Consider the following 15233-nt stretch of genomic DNA (forward strand, 5'->3'; position numbering starts at 1 on the left):
TGTAAAGCAGACACCATTCAGCATGCACGGGAAATTGGTTCCATTTACAGAGCTTCACTACCTCAATGTGCTACATATCACAACCTCTTGACTTTGTGCTAAATTGTAAATTTCACAAAATAACTTTACTATAAAGTCAAGAGGTTGTGATATCTAACATGCCCAAATTCTTAGGAATGAAGGAACATGTCACCCAGTACAACAGTGTGGCTCATTGATGTGTTTTTAATAGATTTTAGACAACGACGGAGGTCTACGGCACAAAGACATAAGCTATATCAAGCTTTGGATATATACACAATACTGGTAAGTAGAGTTGAGTTCATTGTTGGTTTGGCTCTGCACATGAGATTTGTTGATGATAAGAAAAACATAGAAATTTGCCAGCATTATTCTTTACAGACAAACTAGTCAGTTAATAAAGACTTTGCATCCTTTTACACACAGACAGATTGTTCTTTCTTAATTAATGCATGATCATTTTCCCTTAGCACAACATCTGTATGTTGAGCACAACAACACCTTTTTGACAAGTGGATTATAGTCTGGAAAATGGTTTCTCTATGCTTTCATCAGGTGAGAATTTAATAAACTACAATATTTCTTAAGCAAGACATAAACTCAATCATGCACCAGCAATGGTTGATATAATACTGTGCCCAGTATTAAGTGTCCCATCTGAGAGGATTTAGGTTTGTTAGATGTGATTTGTACCAAAAAAAAAAAAAAAGACTTTAAACGACCCTCCTCTGTTGAAACAAAATATCATATTGAGGTTTGGTGAAGGGTGAGAAGCATACGTGCGTATTCACATGACTCTGATGGTGTCGCTGCGACTATCATGCTGACTACAGTGCACACGCACTCTCACTTACACACATATAGTGGTCCTTTCTCCCTCTCTGCTTCACTCCCTGGTGTCATTCAGCAGCTCGGCTCTTTTTCATGCCTCTTCAACCCCATCTCTCCCCCTTTTCTCTCCCTCTATCCCCTCTTTTCTCTCTCCATCATCCCCCCTTTCCTGTTGACAGATCGCTTGGCGTGCTGACTCAACTTGAAACGCCACTCTTTGCTTTCTCTTCCTCTCTCTCTCTCTCTCTGACTTTGTCCCCCCTCTCCTCCACAGAGATTAACTCTCTCCCTGCTGATTCAGCTTGACACTGTCTACTTTAAACATACAATCTCTGCCGGCAAGCATCTGACAGACATTGACAGGCAGGAGGGAATTATGATATCATGGAACATGGAAGCTGCCTTGAACAGATATCAGAAGGATATTCAAGACCTGATTAGACAAAATGGTATAGGTAGAAGTGTAGACAACGACTGACATTGTCCATTTTATTTTATTACACCTGCAGAGTTTTTAAGATTTAATTACAGTGTATACTGTACTTCTACATCAAAACATTAGCTGGGTTTTCTCCTCGTTTATCCTCCATTTAGGCAGTTATGTATTTTAGTACTTTCTCCAATGCTACATTTCCTCTCCGGTCAACTATTGTATATGCAATGCCATAATGCATAAGCACCCCTCCCCCAACCACACACACACGCATGCAAACACACACACACGTCACTGGTTTCTCCCATTTTCTCAGATCTTTATGTAAATATGATATAATGTGCTTAGAATTTGAAGGAACTAACGCTATCTTCTGGCCTGCTAGACTTGCTTTACATGCAGATAAGATTGAGCTTAGTGTATTTGCATCTACAACAGCTGTGCCCATGACTATGTCATTATAAACTTTAAATTGGTGTCGTTGATGCATACAAATACTTTAGCTTGACATTAGATTATCATTCATATTTAACACCTAACCTTTTTTTTGTGTAGAAGTCTGTCTGTCTTTTCCAAACTGTGAAACTATGGTTCAGTTCATTTTTATACCTGTACATGCTGCCCCATCATCACTTAAACCCAGTCTATCAAAGCATCTTCATGACTAATAATCACCTCATGACGTCATCTATAAAGCTCTATTGTTAATAGAAGAGTAAAACATCATACTCGCTTGTTTACTTTCTTGCTGAGAGTTAGCTGAGTAGATTGATACCACTCTCATGTCTGTGCGCTAGATATGGAGCTAGTGGGGGAAAACAGCTGGTTTGACTTTGTCTAATGTTCAAAAACACTTCTATGACATCTCTAAAACTCACTGATTATCACGTTGTATCCTGCATTCAATCATTTAATAAAGTCACTAATGCTGTATGCACAAGTGTGTTTGACAGTGTGCGATGTTTCTGTAGTCAGAACTGTGGAACACTAATCATGTTCAGATAACATAACACATCACCTGCCATTGTGTGCCTCCATAACATTAATGAGGAGTGTAATTAAACAATTTATCGCAGAAATTGTCTCCATATAACCATGGGAGGTTTTAAAGTAAACTATTTGATTAAGCATTAAAATGCGTTTTAATCGTTTTAAGGAAATTAAATTTCCCTCATTAATATACAAATATAAGCACATAATCCTCCAACTGCATATGGAAAAATGTAAGTTCATATAATTTCATCATTTAAAAGAAAATAGTTCTTTTTTAATGAATGTGAAGAGTACTTTGGAAGATTTACAGTTTTCAAACCTGGCACACTATTTATAGCATCTCCCCTTGATCTGGATTGAAAAGATGTTGACTTTAAATTCCTCACAGCTTTTCCTGATGACACATTCTGCTAAAGTTGTTTAATAACTCGTGAGCTCCCCTGAGCCGTGTGCTTCCAGAGAGTGAGTGATCTTCTGCAGAATAAGATCATTTGTCTGTCAAGGTTTTATAAATAACCACATGATGAGGTCACCAGTCTAAGGTGTCTGAGAGCTCTTTCAATAGAAAACAGAGATAAAATGTTGCCTCATTAAATAAGAGCCTTGAAATATTCAGCGCTTGGACTACATCTCTTCTTCTTCAAAATAGAGAATAAGAGATTTTCATTATCTGAAACTTTTACAGTTTAGCTGAACACACATGACTGTCTAATTACTTCAAGAAATCATTCTGTAAATAAGATAGAGGCAGCCAGCGAGCAGATACAGCACTGCTCCTCAAATGCAGCATAGTTTTTTGAGACCCTGAAGTGTCAGGTTTAAGTGTGAAAGAGAAGTGTTCCATGAGAAACGTTGCATCACTGCTGTCTGACACTCAGCACATGTCTGACTAGAATAAAGCAGCAGAGTTGTTACGTGTGTGAAGCACGACTTCTTAAAGAAAAAACCCAGAGGACTTCTCAAACTGACGGTGTAATGCTTCATGCAAGTTGAGTAATTGGAGAGTTCAGGTGCTTTGATTAGCTGAGTGGAGTTTAAAACTGATTAAAGATTGAATTAATGTACTCATGATACAACAGTATTTAACACTTAATTTTAATTAATCTAACATTTTATACAGTACCAATTTTACGACATTTTGGGCTGTGATTGTCAGACTCAGCTATTATACACACTATTAAAGTTAGCATGTTCACATACATTAGCACTGTTAACATGCTAATGTTAACTCTTAACATTAGCATTAAACGTTGGACCGAATTTCTGCATTAATAACTCCACCACTGTTGTCATTTTGTACTGAATAATCTTTTTTAGCAGTATATTGGAGTCATAGCTGATATAGCTATAAATTGTGACTGTATAATCCCTGTTATATGTTTAGCCTTATGAAATTACATATATTCATCTTCCACCGTTCTCTGTCTTTTCTCTGTTGACTCAGGCATTACTGTTTACCCAAGTGAGCAAGTGAGAGGAGATGACAAACAAGAAAATGAGGGAAGATAGATGGCAAGAACACAAAAGACAAGGTGCAGTGATAAGAAGAGAAAAGCTAACAAAGAGGAGAGAGGGAGGCAGGCTCAATCTCAACATAACAACAGCAGCACACACATCAGATCATACCTTCCAATCCCCTGCTGGCATCAGCTGCTCACAGCTCTCCTGCAGAGAGAGACAGAGACAGAGACAGAGATAGAGGGGAAAAAAATTAAATTAAAATTGGAAGTAGATAAATTGGCACACACACACATATTCCTCCATATTAAAGGGTGAATCCACTGTTGGAGATGAAGGCCACTAGACTCACAGAAGAGCTGCACAAGCTGTGCACTGTAGGTCCAAACCACAGACAGAAAAACCAGTTTCCCAGAAGCACCTTAGCAGCGCACGGTCATGTTTAAACCAGAGATGAGCTGGAGGGATAGTTTTATCTCAGGATGTGTACACTATATTTTGCAATCATTGCTGCTTTATAAGCAAAAAAATCCCAGAATTTAGTAGTAAAATTGTAGTGTATGCATACATACTGTGTGCAAAACACCTGCTACTCCAGTGTATCACATTGTAAAAAGAGAGTATAGATAATTTACTGAAGTGCATGTGGGAAAGTGGGAAGAACTCAGCAGTAAAAAGTGAGGGAAGATGGTGTTTTAATACAGGATGAGAGAGAGCATAGCAACCAGATTCCCCCCTAAAGCAAGTTACCTCAACAGTCATCCACATCTGTGAACAAAGATGAGCTGGGTCATATGATTGGGGCATAAAAATAACATTTTCATCATCTGACCACAGCGGCAAAGCGGGTCAGAATCCCTGCTAGCCAGTCTGACTCCTTGACTGCCAGAATAGACTGAAAATTTCAGAGACACTGATTGATGACAAGCTGGCTTCAGTAGATGTGACAGCTGCACCAGCGTCAGCCAAAGTGTTACAGTTTCTGAACACTTAGAATTTAATGTCAGAGAAAATAGCATTTGGATACATTTTCATGTAGAAGAAAATTGTATCGTGCAGTGGAGATGCTCACTTTTCAGGTGGATTTTTAGGGGAATCTGGTCCTGACCTTTCCTTTAAGAAGAAGAGATGTATTGAAATAAAACAGTTGTTTTTTAAATGCATACTGGTGTGCTGGAAAATAACACATGCCTAACAGCAACATTTGCTTCATTTTTATTACTGGTTTTGTTATTTTTCAGCACAAGTGCATTCTAACCTGTGTTACTTCAGCACATGTCATTTTAAGAGCTTATTCCTGCTCTGCTGCCTCTATAAAAGCTTTAAAGCAGAGCAAGAACATCTGGAGATCTGGACCAAGAAAATTAAGGACATGCACATGTGGTTAGACACCAGTTATAAGTGTCAGACAGATGCTTCTTTGTTACACATGCAAGTGTAAGGTCTTAGTTTACAAGTTCACACGGGAATTTCTGAAGAGATTTCTGAAAGAAAACATGACAGGATTAAAGATGGATATATACAGTAAATACAAAGTCAAAAGGAACAGTGGTGGGTTAATGCAAGGGGAAAAGAGATAAGAAAGTCATTTTTTGTGTGTTATTAGCAGTAAAGAAGACTGGAGGGAACAAGGTTAGATCAGGGACACACCTAGAGAGAGAAAGACATCACTAAAACACCAGGACCTCAAGCTGCCATATAGAGGAATATGACAACTTCAAATAACATTAAATGAGCTGTAAAGTTTTGCAATAGGCTACTGTATCATCGCCAGAGCAGCAGGAGATGTGAAGGGGAAGAAATCCAATAGATTGATGTCTCCTCTCAACTGAGATGTGCAACTGAAAGGGCAACTCCAGTCCCTGTGGATTTCATGCAAATGGCTCTTTGTTGTCAAAGGGAAAATATTAGTGGTAACAGTACGGTGGTCGGACCAGCAGGCGGCACTCTTCTCTTTCTTATCACTCCCAACCAGTGGTACAGTGCTCAGAGGATGTCCAGCAGCTCAGCTCAGTGAGAAGGGAGATTGTAGAGCTAGAGAGTGTGTATGGTCTGAATGAAACGTTTGTCAGTCTTTGGCAAAATGTGTTTTATTTTAGTGAAGTTCTTAGCATTTAGAGGGTGTGAGGAAGAAATTCTCCACAGAAATCAATAGAAATTTACTTACTTAAAAGTGGTGTGATCCCTACAGGTTGTGTATAGCTGCATAGGCTGCTGTGAAGATGTGTTGGACTAAGCTGCAGCACTGTTGTGATGTAATGTAAGGTGTTTGTTTCTTCCGCCTCTGATCTCTAATCTCTGAGTCTCTGTGTCTGGAGGTTGGTTTCCTGAATGTAGATTCTGGCCTAGATTTGGGGCTGTTAAAAAAGAATTTCTGCTGAAAAGCAGAATTACAGCAGCAGTAAATTTAATTCATCAGGTCCAGGAGGATCAGAGGACTGCCTTGATTAAGTCTGATCCTAGAGACGTCATGAGTGGAGACGTCTCAGAGGGGAAAAAACTTTTGTTTTGAAAGTTTTGAAACCAGTGCATCAAAAGGCTACAATACTATAATCAAGCTTAGCAGAGGTGGTATCAGATGTATAGTGGATGACCCTTTGTATTTTGTGTTTCTGTATTTAACTATTATATTACTGTATGTGGTCAGTGTGGTTCAACAACACACATGAGGGATATACAAGCTAAAATAATAAACTGGTGTTTTATCACTGGATGTATTGTAAGAGAGTCACCAGTGGTCAAATACTTTATTGTACTTAAGTTCAATTTTAAGTTACTTGTATTTTACTTGAGAATTTCCATTTCATGCCACATTTATGTTATACTTTAACTTTACCACATACAAGGCAATATTGTACTTTTTACTCCTCAACATTACTTTACAGATCAAAGTTTTACACACAAAACATATGATCGTTTTATAAAATATGATGCTCTATTATAGCTCAATCTACCCAACTGCTGTAGCTTCACAATGATGTGCCACAACATTAAAATGTTGCTTACACCTTAATGTTTCAGATTTTTTTAATAGAATATATGATAATGTAACACAGACAGGGGTTATTCTGCTGCATAATGAGTACTACTGATACTTTAAGTACATTTTACTGATAATATTTCTGCACTTTTACTTAAACAATATTTTGAATGAAGGACTTTTACTTGTAATTATTTATTTATTAAGTGTATTTCTATTTTTGCTTAAGTAAATGATTACTTCTTCTTGACTACTTCTTCCACCACTAAAACTCACAGTGGAACATTAATGTTTTTCTCTTTTATGACTGTAGAAAATGGGTGTTTTCTATCAGCAGTTACAAGGGGCTACCAGCAGCCATGTTGCGGTAGAAACAACTAAACACACATTCTGCACAAGAGCTCAGAGAGAATGCTCGTCACATTTCATGTGATTTTATAAACTGCCTGATATGCTTCTTTTGATATTTGCTGCATGATTTAGTTCTTTTTTTAAATAAAATGTCAAGTGTCTAGAAAAGTGTTTAGATGAGTGCTCCGGCGGTCTCATGTTTCTGGTGTTTCTGGTTGTTCTGGTAGTTACCGGGAGGACCCCGCTGGTCCGACGGCGGGTCTGGCGGAGCCAGTGCCGTGCGATGACATGCCAGCGGTGAGTGGGGCGGCTGGGGGGAGGGGGGTTGTTAAGAGGGGCAGGGCTGGCAGGGCTGGCAGGGCTGGCCGGCCCCCCTGACGCCTCCTCTCCTTTATCCTGCTGTGTTGTGAAACAACAAGCACAACAAGGTGGTTACTGGGTGAAGACCAGTAGCTACACAGCAGCAACATACAGTAAACATACAGATCATTCATTTTCTGATGCAGTGTTTATGGAGGACCTAGAAATGCTCCTCTATTTCTAAGCCTTTAAATGTCACAGGACCTCTGTCCTCTCTTTGCTTCATTTCAGTCCAACATTAGCACAAAGGTCAAGCTGACACTTTCCTTTAATTGGAAGAGAGGAACAGGTTGTGGGTGGATATATAGAGGAAAACCACTCGGATCAGTCTGCCCCCTGCAGCTCTACACCAGAAATATGCTGCATTCATGTCACAGGAGAATCACTTTCCAAGTAGAAAATGCTGTAGCTGGTATGCTACTTTCAGAGCTGTAACCAAGACCCTAGAAAGGCTGAGGCCATGAGTCCGTACAGGTATGAGATTGGTATAAATCTTCTCATCTGCAAGAAAGCATTTTCGAAAATGTCGAACTGCTGCATTAAATACGTCAACTTTAAATATATTGAGTTTTAAAGTAATGGAAACAGCCTTTAAATATCGACCATGGTAAGTTAATGTCCTTAGGACATGACCTCAGTGTCCTCAGTGGAGCTACAGCCCCTGTTTACTTTGAAACATACAGTAAGGTCCGTTAATACAGTACATACCACACTTTATTACAATGTCTTAATTTTTACATTTTCGAGAGAAAAATCCGCAGCAGTGTCAGGAATTATATATCTACTGCAAATAAAATTACCTAACTGAATGATTATGATGTACCTGTTTGGACACTGCAAAGTCCAAAGGCAGCTATTGGTTTATGAGTGCTACAGTAAGTGTGAAAACGTCCCTTGACTTCTTGACAGCTTCAAAAAGGTTTCAACAAATACAAACATGAAAACCTCTGAGTTGTAAAACATCTCTGTAAGGTGTACGGATTGAATGCAGCGTTGGTCCAACATCACTTGCAGTGAGTCAGACCATTGTGTTACCAGTGTTTTGTGCCAAGAGGTAATCACTCAGTAACTGCACTTAAAGGTCACTAACACACTGTTGCACAACACCACAGCAACAGAACTAAAACGAGCTGGAGGAAGAGAGAGGCAGGAGATAAAACTGCAAGTGCATCTGAGCTGCACTTGTCTTCGACAGAAAAATAAAACGAGTGGCCTGTTGAGTCACGCAAACATGTAACTGGATCGATTAGGCAGTCGATGGCCTCGATTATTTACGAGCAGCAGTACGTAATGAGCGGGCTGAACGACTTTTCGCTGGATGAGCGGATCAATAGCAGGATTAGTCATTCTTATTGACGCACAACATATTAGGCTACTTCTAATAAGCTACTGAGTCACAAAACCCTGACCTACTGTATCTCCTGTTTCATTTCTGACACACCAGCCAAGTGAGTCATGGCTAATGTCTTTAGTCAGTGGCTTCATTCACGCTTCACACAGATTCCTCCAGCAGAAATAAGAGGCTTGTCAGCAGCAGAAGAATACTCCATGCTTGTTTATGGTTAGCTCAATATGTTGTTTTCATGCTATTCTGGGCAGTAATGATTTGGTTGCCTGTTTGCTTTCCTGATTGATAAAAACAGCATTCGCTTCTCATAATGGACTCCCATTCATTTCTCTTTGAGCTCGACTGTTCTGCTATATTGGATCAAGCACCCTTTATCTTCTTTCCTCCACTCCCTTCACACAGCTTGCAGGAATGATAACCAACTTGCTTCACTAAGAAATAGCTGTTTGACAAGTTTAAGGACAAAATTTGTCTTTTTCAGGCATAAATCTTGCTTGTTCAAGCTGCTTTTCCATCAAGTTGATCGGGCATCTCCGCCGCTTCCATCGGTGAGTGGCTCTGAAACGTTCAAGAGCCCCTGATTCAGCCCCAACCTGTTGCTTAGGTAATAGACAAGTGGACTGGAATAAGTGGCCTTTATGTAACCGCCCACTGCCTCCTTTCTGCCTGTTTTTGCCTTTCTCTTTGTCCTCTACCACTCTCTCTCAGCTTAAATGAGCTTTCATCTTTTCATAGTGTTGTTATCAAAGAGTCACGGTTGGATGGAGTTCATTAATTTCCTCCTCCGCTAGTAAACAAGCACATTGTCTAATTATGAGCCATCACAGTTAATGAGTGCAAACATCTCTTTCTTAATACGGCAAGAGTTTCAGAGTGGTTCATCGTTCATCGTACACACTCTGATCAGCATATGGACACCCAGACAGGACACACACAGTAAATAAAGCCAACCGACTGACCAAGTCTGAGTCCAGTCCTCTCTGCTCCGGCAGCAGGGGCTTCTCCTCTGTGAACTGCTGCTCCTTCATCCCCGCCATCCTGGACAGCAACCTGCAATTCCCATGGCAACAAGCACAAACACACACACACACACACACACACACACACACACACACACACACACACACACACACACACACACACATATCTAAGGTTACATTATCATTTCATCATGCAGGATGTCTGTGTTTGACCTTAAAAAATATGATTCATCTGCATTTGCATCGCTCCCAGTGTGTTACATGAGGATGGCAGTTCAGTTTCGATAGAATGGAATGAGTGATGTCCTTCATGGAGTAATTTCACAAATCCACATTGTGAAATTACAGAAGGAATCAGTTGGCGGATTAAACTACTGAACTGGAATAATCTAAAGAGCTGGCAGATGAGGAACTGATTTGAAACGGAGGAGATGAAATCAAGATGGGAATTACTTTTGCTGCAAACCTGCCCTGATTTCTTGGAAGATGCACTGGTTAAAAAAAAAAACACACGCACACAGAGCTACAGTACACACCAGAATTGAGTGAAAAGTCACTAAAAAACTAAACGTACTGAGCCAGTGATGCTTCAGATTCAAACTGGAGGTTGATCCTTCCTAAAATTAAAGGTGCTCTGTAGAGTTTTCTTATGAACGAACACTTTCTGTTCATAGTCAGTGTTTCTCACCAAAACACATTCTGTGTATCTCTGATAACTAAAACACACGTTAAATAAAAATGATTTTTTGAGCATTTAATTACATTGTTTACATCCAAGTTTGCTTTCTATCAGTCGCTTCATTCATAAAAACGTTACTCTATATCTAGTGGTCAAAAACTCCACACAGTATCTTTAATTGTGCTAGAATTTGTAATGTGTAAAGTGAGTAAAAAAGCACAGTTTATGTCATTTATGAAGCACTACTGCAGATAAGATGGTATTTTCTCTGTCCACTAGCAAAATACATCACATGAGCAGTTTACTACTGTACTAACAAAAATACTTAATCCCTAAGATATGAAATCCAGAATGTAGAAAAGCAATAGAAAGTTTGGAATCTGGACCATCTGAATCATCTGTTTGCCCCCCAAGATTCTGCAAAAACATAGTTAGGTGATGTTCTTTTCTAGTTTGTGAGATAACAAAGACGCACTCTAAATTGGAGTCGACATAGATGCTTACTGACCGAGATCACTCTGTAAAAAGAGGAGCTTGGAAATGCAGAGTCTACTGCCCCAAAGATAACAAGGACACTGAGGCTGTACTAAGGTCTAATTACACCGGCCTTTTGTGTTTGAGGACACAGACACACACACACGTACTCACAATTGTACACAAGGACACAAACACACGCCAACATATCAACACACACATAGTGGGGTCTGACAGTGTCAGGACAATAACACCACTCAATGATGACAGTCCACCAACACAGGAACACTGAAGAACACAACATAAACATCACTACACACACACACACACACACACACACACACACACACACACACACACACACACACACACACACACACACACATGCACACACTAGCTTGCCCAGGGCTAATTTAGCTTGTATTGACACTACATCACCTCACTGAGGTAGTGACTGGCAAAATTGACTTTTTTCTTTTCTTACATTAAATAACACTTTCAGGGACTACTTTTTCTGATTAAATGGGAAGATGATGATGTGTACAGATAAAAATCAGTACACAGCAGATAACCTGTGATTTATTGTTATCCTGCTAGAATAGCTCCAATTGACCCAAGCCCTGAAATTCAAAGTAACTTTTGAGACAGTGGGTTCTTGATTTCAGACAAAAGCAGTGAGGTCTGTGGCCTGTTCAGAGTAACAGGGCCACTGTTACTGAATTGCTTGTAGCAGCACAAACAACATTACATTCACCTCCACTGTATCAGGGTGGCAGCAAAAGGCAACTATCCCAAAACCCTGACAAATACAACCAAATCTATCTCCATGGATGATTTTATATTATTATACTGGTTTGTGTAACTAACCATTAAAGGGCTCGCAACACCATCATTGTAGTTAACAACAGTAAACACAACACACCTCTCTGCCTCCTCTTTTCTGTCTTGTTCCACCATTTTCTCTGCCCCCCTTCTGGGAGTCCTTCAGCGTAATCTGTGTTTTTATCCGACACCCTTAAAGAGACAAAGCCCAGATGCCACTTCCAGTCACTCCCAGCAGCTGATGAAGTATGTGTTTGTGTGTGACCCTGGAGTGTCAGAGCCAATACTAACATGGGAAAATCCGCCCTAAGAAATTATACAGCACGTCATTCCAGCACTGATTTTTTTAAAGTAAATCCCCACCTGTCAAAGATATAATATGTGACTAATCTGTGCCACTGGCAACAAGTCACAAGGTGACTTTGTGAGCAGAGATGGAGCTGGCCACAGTGTGTCCAAATGAGCTGCATTTCATAATGGTGCTATCAGCTCTAAAATAGACTCAAATCACCCCGAAAAACTGGTTCAAGCATCCAAGTCTTAATAAAACATCCAAAGTCATAAAATCAGCTATAGTATTGTAAAGTTTAATGTAAGATGGATTTTGGATTTAACAACACTATCTTACTGTAGTGCTGAAAGGATCAGTCAATTAACCAATTAGTCAAGCAATAGCAACCTGTATTTCTTGCCTGGTGTAATGTCTTTTTGGCAATGTTGCCATTTAGCAAACTTGATGTATAAATTGTTATATTATAACCTATAGATGACTAAAAATATATTTTTTTAAATGTTCCATCAAACTTTTAATAAACCAGAATTATCCTGTAAAACTTGGTTTCAAATCACAATTATTTTTCTTTAAGTTTTAAAAAAATTATGACTAAATATTAAACAATCAAAAGATCGGGGGGAAAATCCTTTGCAATTATTTATAAAGAGTTTGTTTAACATTCATAAACTCAGCTAAACTGTGTCATCAGGACTGTGTGGCTGTGGTTTGATTATATTTGATTGACAGTTGCCTGATAACATAAGAAACCACACACCTGTCATCACATAATGATTCAGATGTTAAATCCTGATTGGTGCTACATGTCATCACCTTTTTCCCACTGGGTATATGTTTTTTTTTAGTGCTGTTTCAGAGACACTTCAATCCTGATAAAATGACTGGAAGAAACTACTCGGAACTGTCACATTTAAAGATATAAAACATCACAAAATCTGTCAACAGCTGATCTATGAGCCCTAAAAAACAAGTCAGTCAAACCTTAAAAAAAGACCTAATGATTTTGGTTTTCTGTATTGTACTCCTTCCTCTCTCTCTCTCTCCCTCCCATCATGACCAGTTTAATAAATGGGTGAGTGTGACCTTTCTGAAGCCACTGGAATGGAACCATGAGGAGTATTAACATGAGAGCAGAGACCAAACAACACCTCTCTTCCTCCTGCTCCTCACTAGCTGTCTGCCTGCTGTTTTCCTCTGTCATCACCTTTACATCCACTTCACTAATCCTTTGTCCCCTCCGAAAATAATAAATCAGTGACATGTTTATATCCGTCATACATTTTCCTGTTCTGTATTTCTGAGTAACATCACTCTGTGGTAATCTAACATTGGTGACAGCTGATGATGGGTTTTACATTTGCTGTGCTAAACACCATGTCTGGAATCCTTTAAAACCAGTTTGGTGGACAAAAAACATTTAGTCTTGCAAAAAAAAGAAGCCTGGGCCACATTTTTTGCTTGTAAATATCAAGACTTTTTCAATTATTTATTTATTTTAGACATACAAAACAACCAACCACACCACAGCTGCCATGGCTGAACAGACAAACAAAAGAGCACCACACTCAAACTTCATCCACAGATAATCCAAAGAAAATGAATATTACAGTACCGCCCACACTGTTCAAAACAGCACAGAAATGAGCACAGAGCATCAAAGATGCAAAAACAATAGAGAAGGGATCTCAAGGATTACTTCCTTATCCTTATTTAAAGGGACAGTTCACACCAAAATCAAAAATACATATTTTTCCTCTTACCTGTAGTGCTATTTATCCTTTTAGATCATTTTGGTGTGAGTTGCTGAGTCTTGGAGATTTTGGCTGTAGCGATGTCTGCCTGGAACTAGACGGCACTCAGCTTGTGGTGCTCAAAGCGCCAAAAACTATACCTTTGAAAAACCCAACAGCAAAGTCTCTTTCCTGAAGTCATGACCCGGTTACTCAAGATAATCCACAGACTTGTTGTGAGCAGTTTCATGTAGGAACCATACCACAACTAAACTACACCCGCCAACTATCTCTGTGCAGAAGATAGCGTGCATCTACTCATGGTTAGTGGGTGTAGTTTGGTAGAAAGAAAATAGGCCGATGTCTCCAAAACTCGGCAACTCACACCAAAACAATCTAGATGGATAAATAGCACTACAGGTTTACACTACACTACAGTTTATTTTGGGGTGAACTGTCCCTTAAACCTCCATGAATCTGTTTTTTCCCTCTTTTGATCTCTTACATAACTGCTTCCAGTGCTTTATAATTTTCCCTCTGGAACTATCTGTGTACATCAGACTGTATTTTTATGTAAATTTACATTGCTTTGAAAATGTTTTCTCCCCCAAAGGCTTTTTTGTTTATGGACTATCAGCGCAAAACACAGTCTATACACAAGCCCAAACAAACTCAGAAACATTTATTATATGAGTATAAAATGGCATGAAGTGGAAATACACAGTACCACAACTCTGTACTGTACTTGAATCCATGTACTTATTTACATTCCACCACTGAGGACTGCACAGCCAGGTTATAATTCAAGCTCTCATCGTCTCTACTTCTTTTTTTGTCTCTGTGTTTTTCAAATTTATCACCACTGTTTGACAGTTGTTTTTTTAAAACTCCTTTCCCTACACCCTTCTTTTCTGTCTTCCAGCGTCTCATCCCTTCTTCCCACCCCCCCCAGCATATTTCTCTCTTCTAAACTCCTGTCACTTCCATTCTGATGTTCTCATTCCTCTTTCTGTTTCATCTCATCCTCCCATCTCTCTCTCCTGAGTCTACCGCGCCTCATCCCTCTCTTTCTAACCATATCTATTCAGTCCGACATGCTTATGTAAGGCAGCTGGTTGTGAAATCAATTACCATTGCATTACACCGGCTATATTTGGCTTCATGACGCCACTGCTGCCAGTGGAAAGATACCAGTGTTGTCCTTCTCAGATTCAATGCTTTGACTTGTGTGCAACATTGCATCTATCTATGATAATGTTTTTTTGTTTCTTAAATAAAAATGTTGATACATGCTGTTCAGAAATTATAAATGACTGTGTGTCTCTTATAAGTGTGAAAAGTGTACGGAGGTGTGAATGTGTTGGCTATACAATTTAGTCAGTCTGTTGCTCATTTGGTCTGCTCAAAACTTTGATCTGTGGCAAGAAGTCTCAACAATTACTGTTCAGATTGTAATGAAATTTGGTAAAAACTATTCATGG

General features: G+C 39.3%; 1 protein-coding gene across 2 annotated transcripts in view; it reads right to left on the reverse strand.

Annotated features, from left to right (window-relative positions):
- The window catches only part of ndrg4 (NDRG family member 4), a 56164-nt gene that overhangs the window by 20403 nt on the left and 20528 nt on the right, over positions 1 to 15233 (reverse strand). For both annotated transcript variants that reach the window (XM_042411258.1, XM_042411257.1), the window contains exons 2-4: positions 9735 to 9825; positions 7299 to 7466; positions 3905 to 3943 (exon numbers count right to left, since the gene is read on the reverse strand). In XM_042411258.1, the coding sequence (XP_042267192.1) occupies positions 3905 to 3943; positions 7299 to 7466; positions 9735 to 9812 (285 nt within the window). In that variant the 5' untranslated portion in view covers positions 9813 to 9825. The remainder of the gene's footprint in view (positions 1 to 3904; positions 3944 to 7298; positions 7467 to 9734; positions 9826 to 15233) is intronic.

The sequence above is a fragment of the Thunnus maccoyii genome, chromosome 5 (genome assembly GCF_910596095.1).
Source record: "Thunnus maccoyii chromosome 5, fThuMac1.1, whole genome shotgun sequence".
NCBI classification, from domain to species: domain Eukaryota; kingdom Metazoa; phylum Chordata; class Actinopteri; order Scombriformes; family Scombridae; genus Thunnus; species Thunnus maccoyii.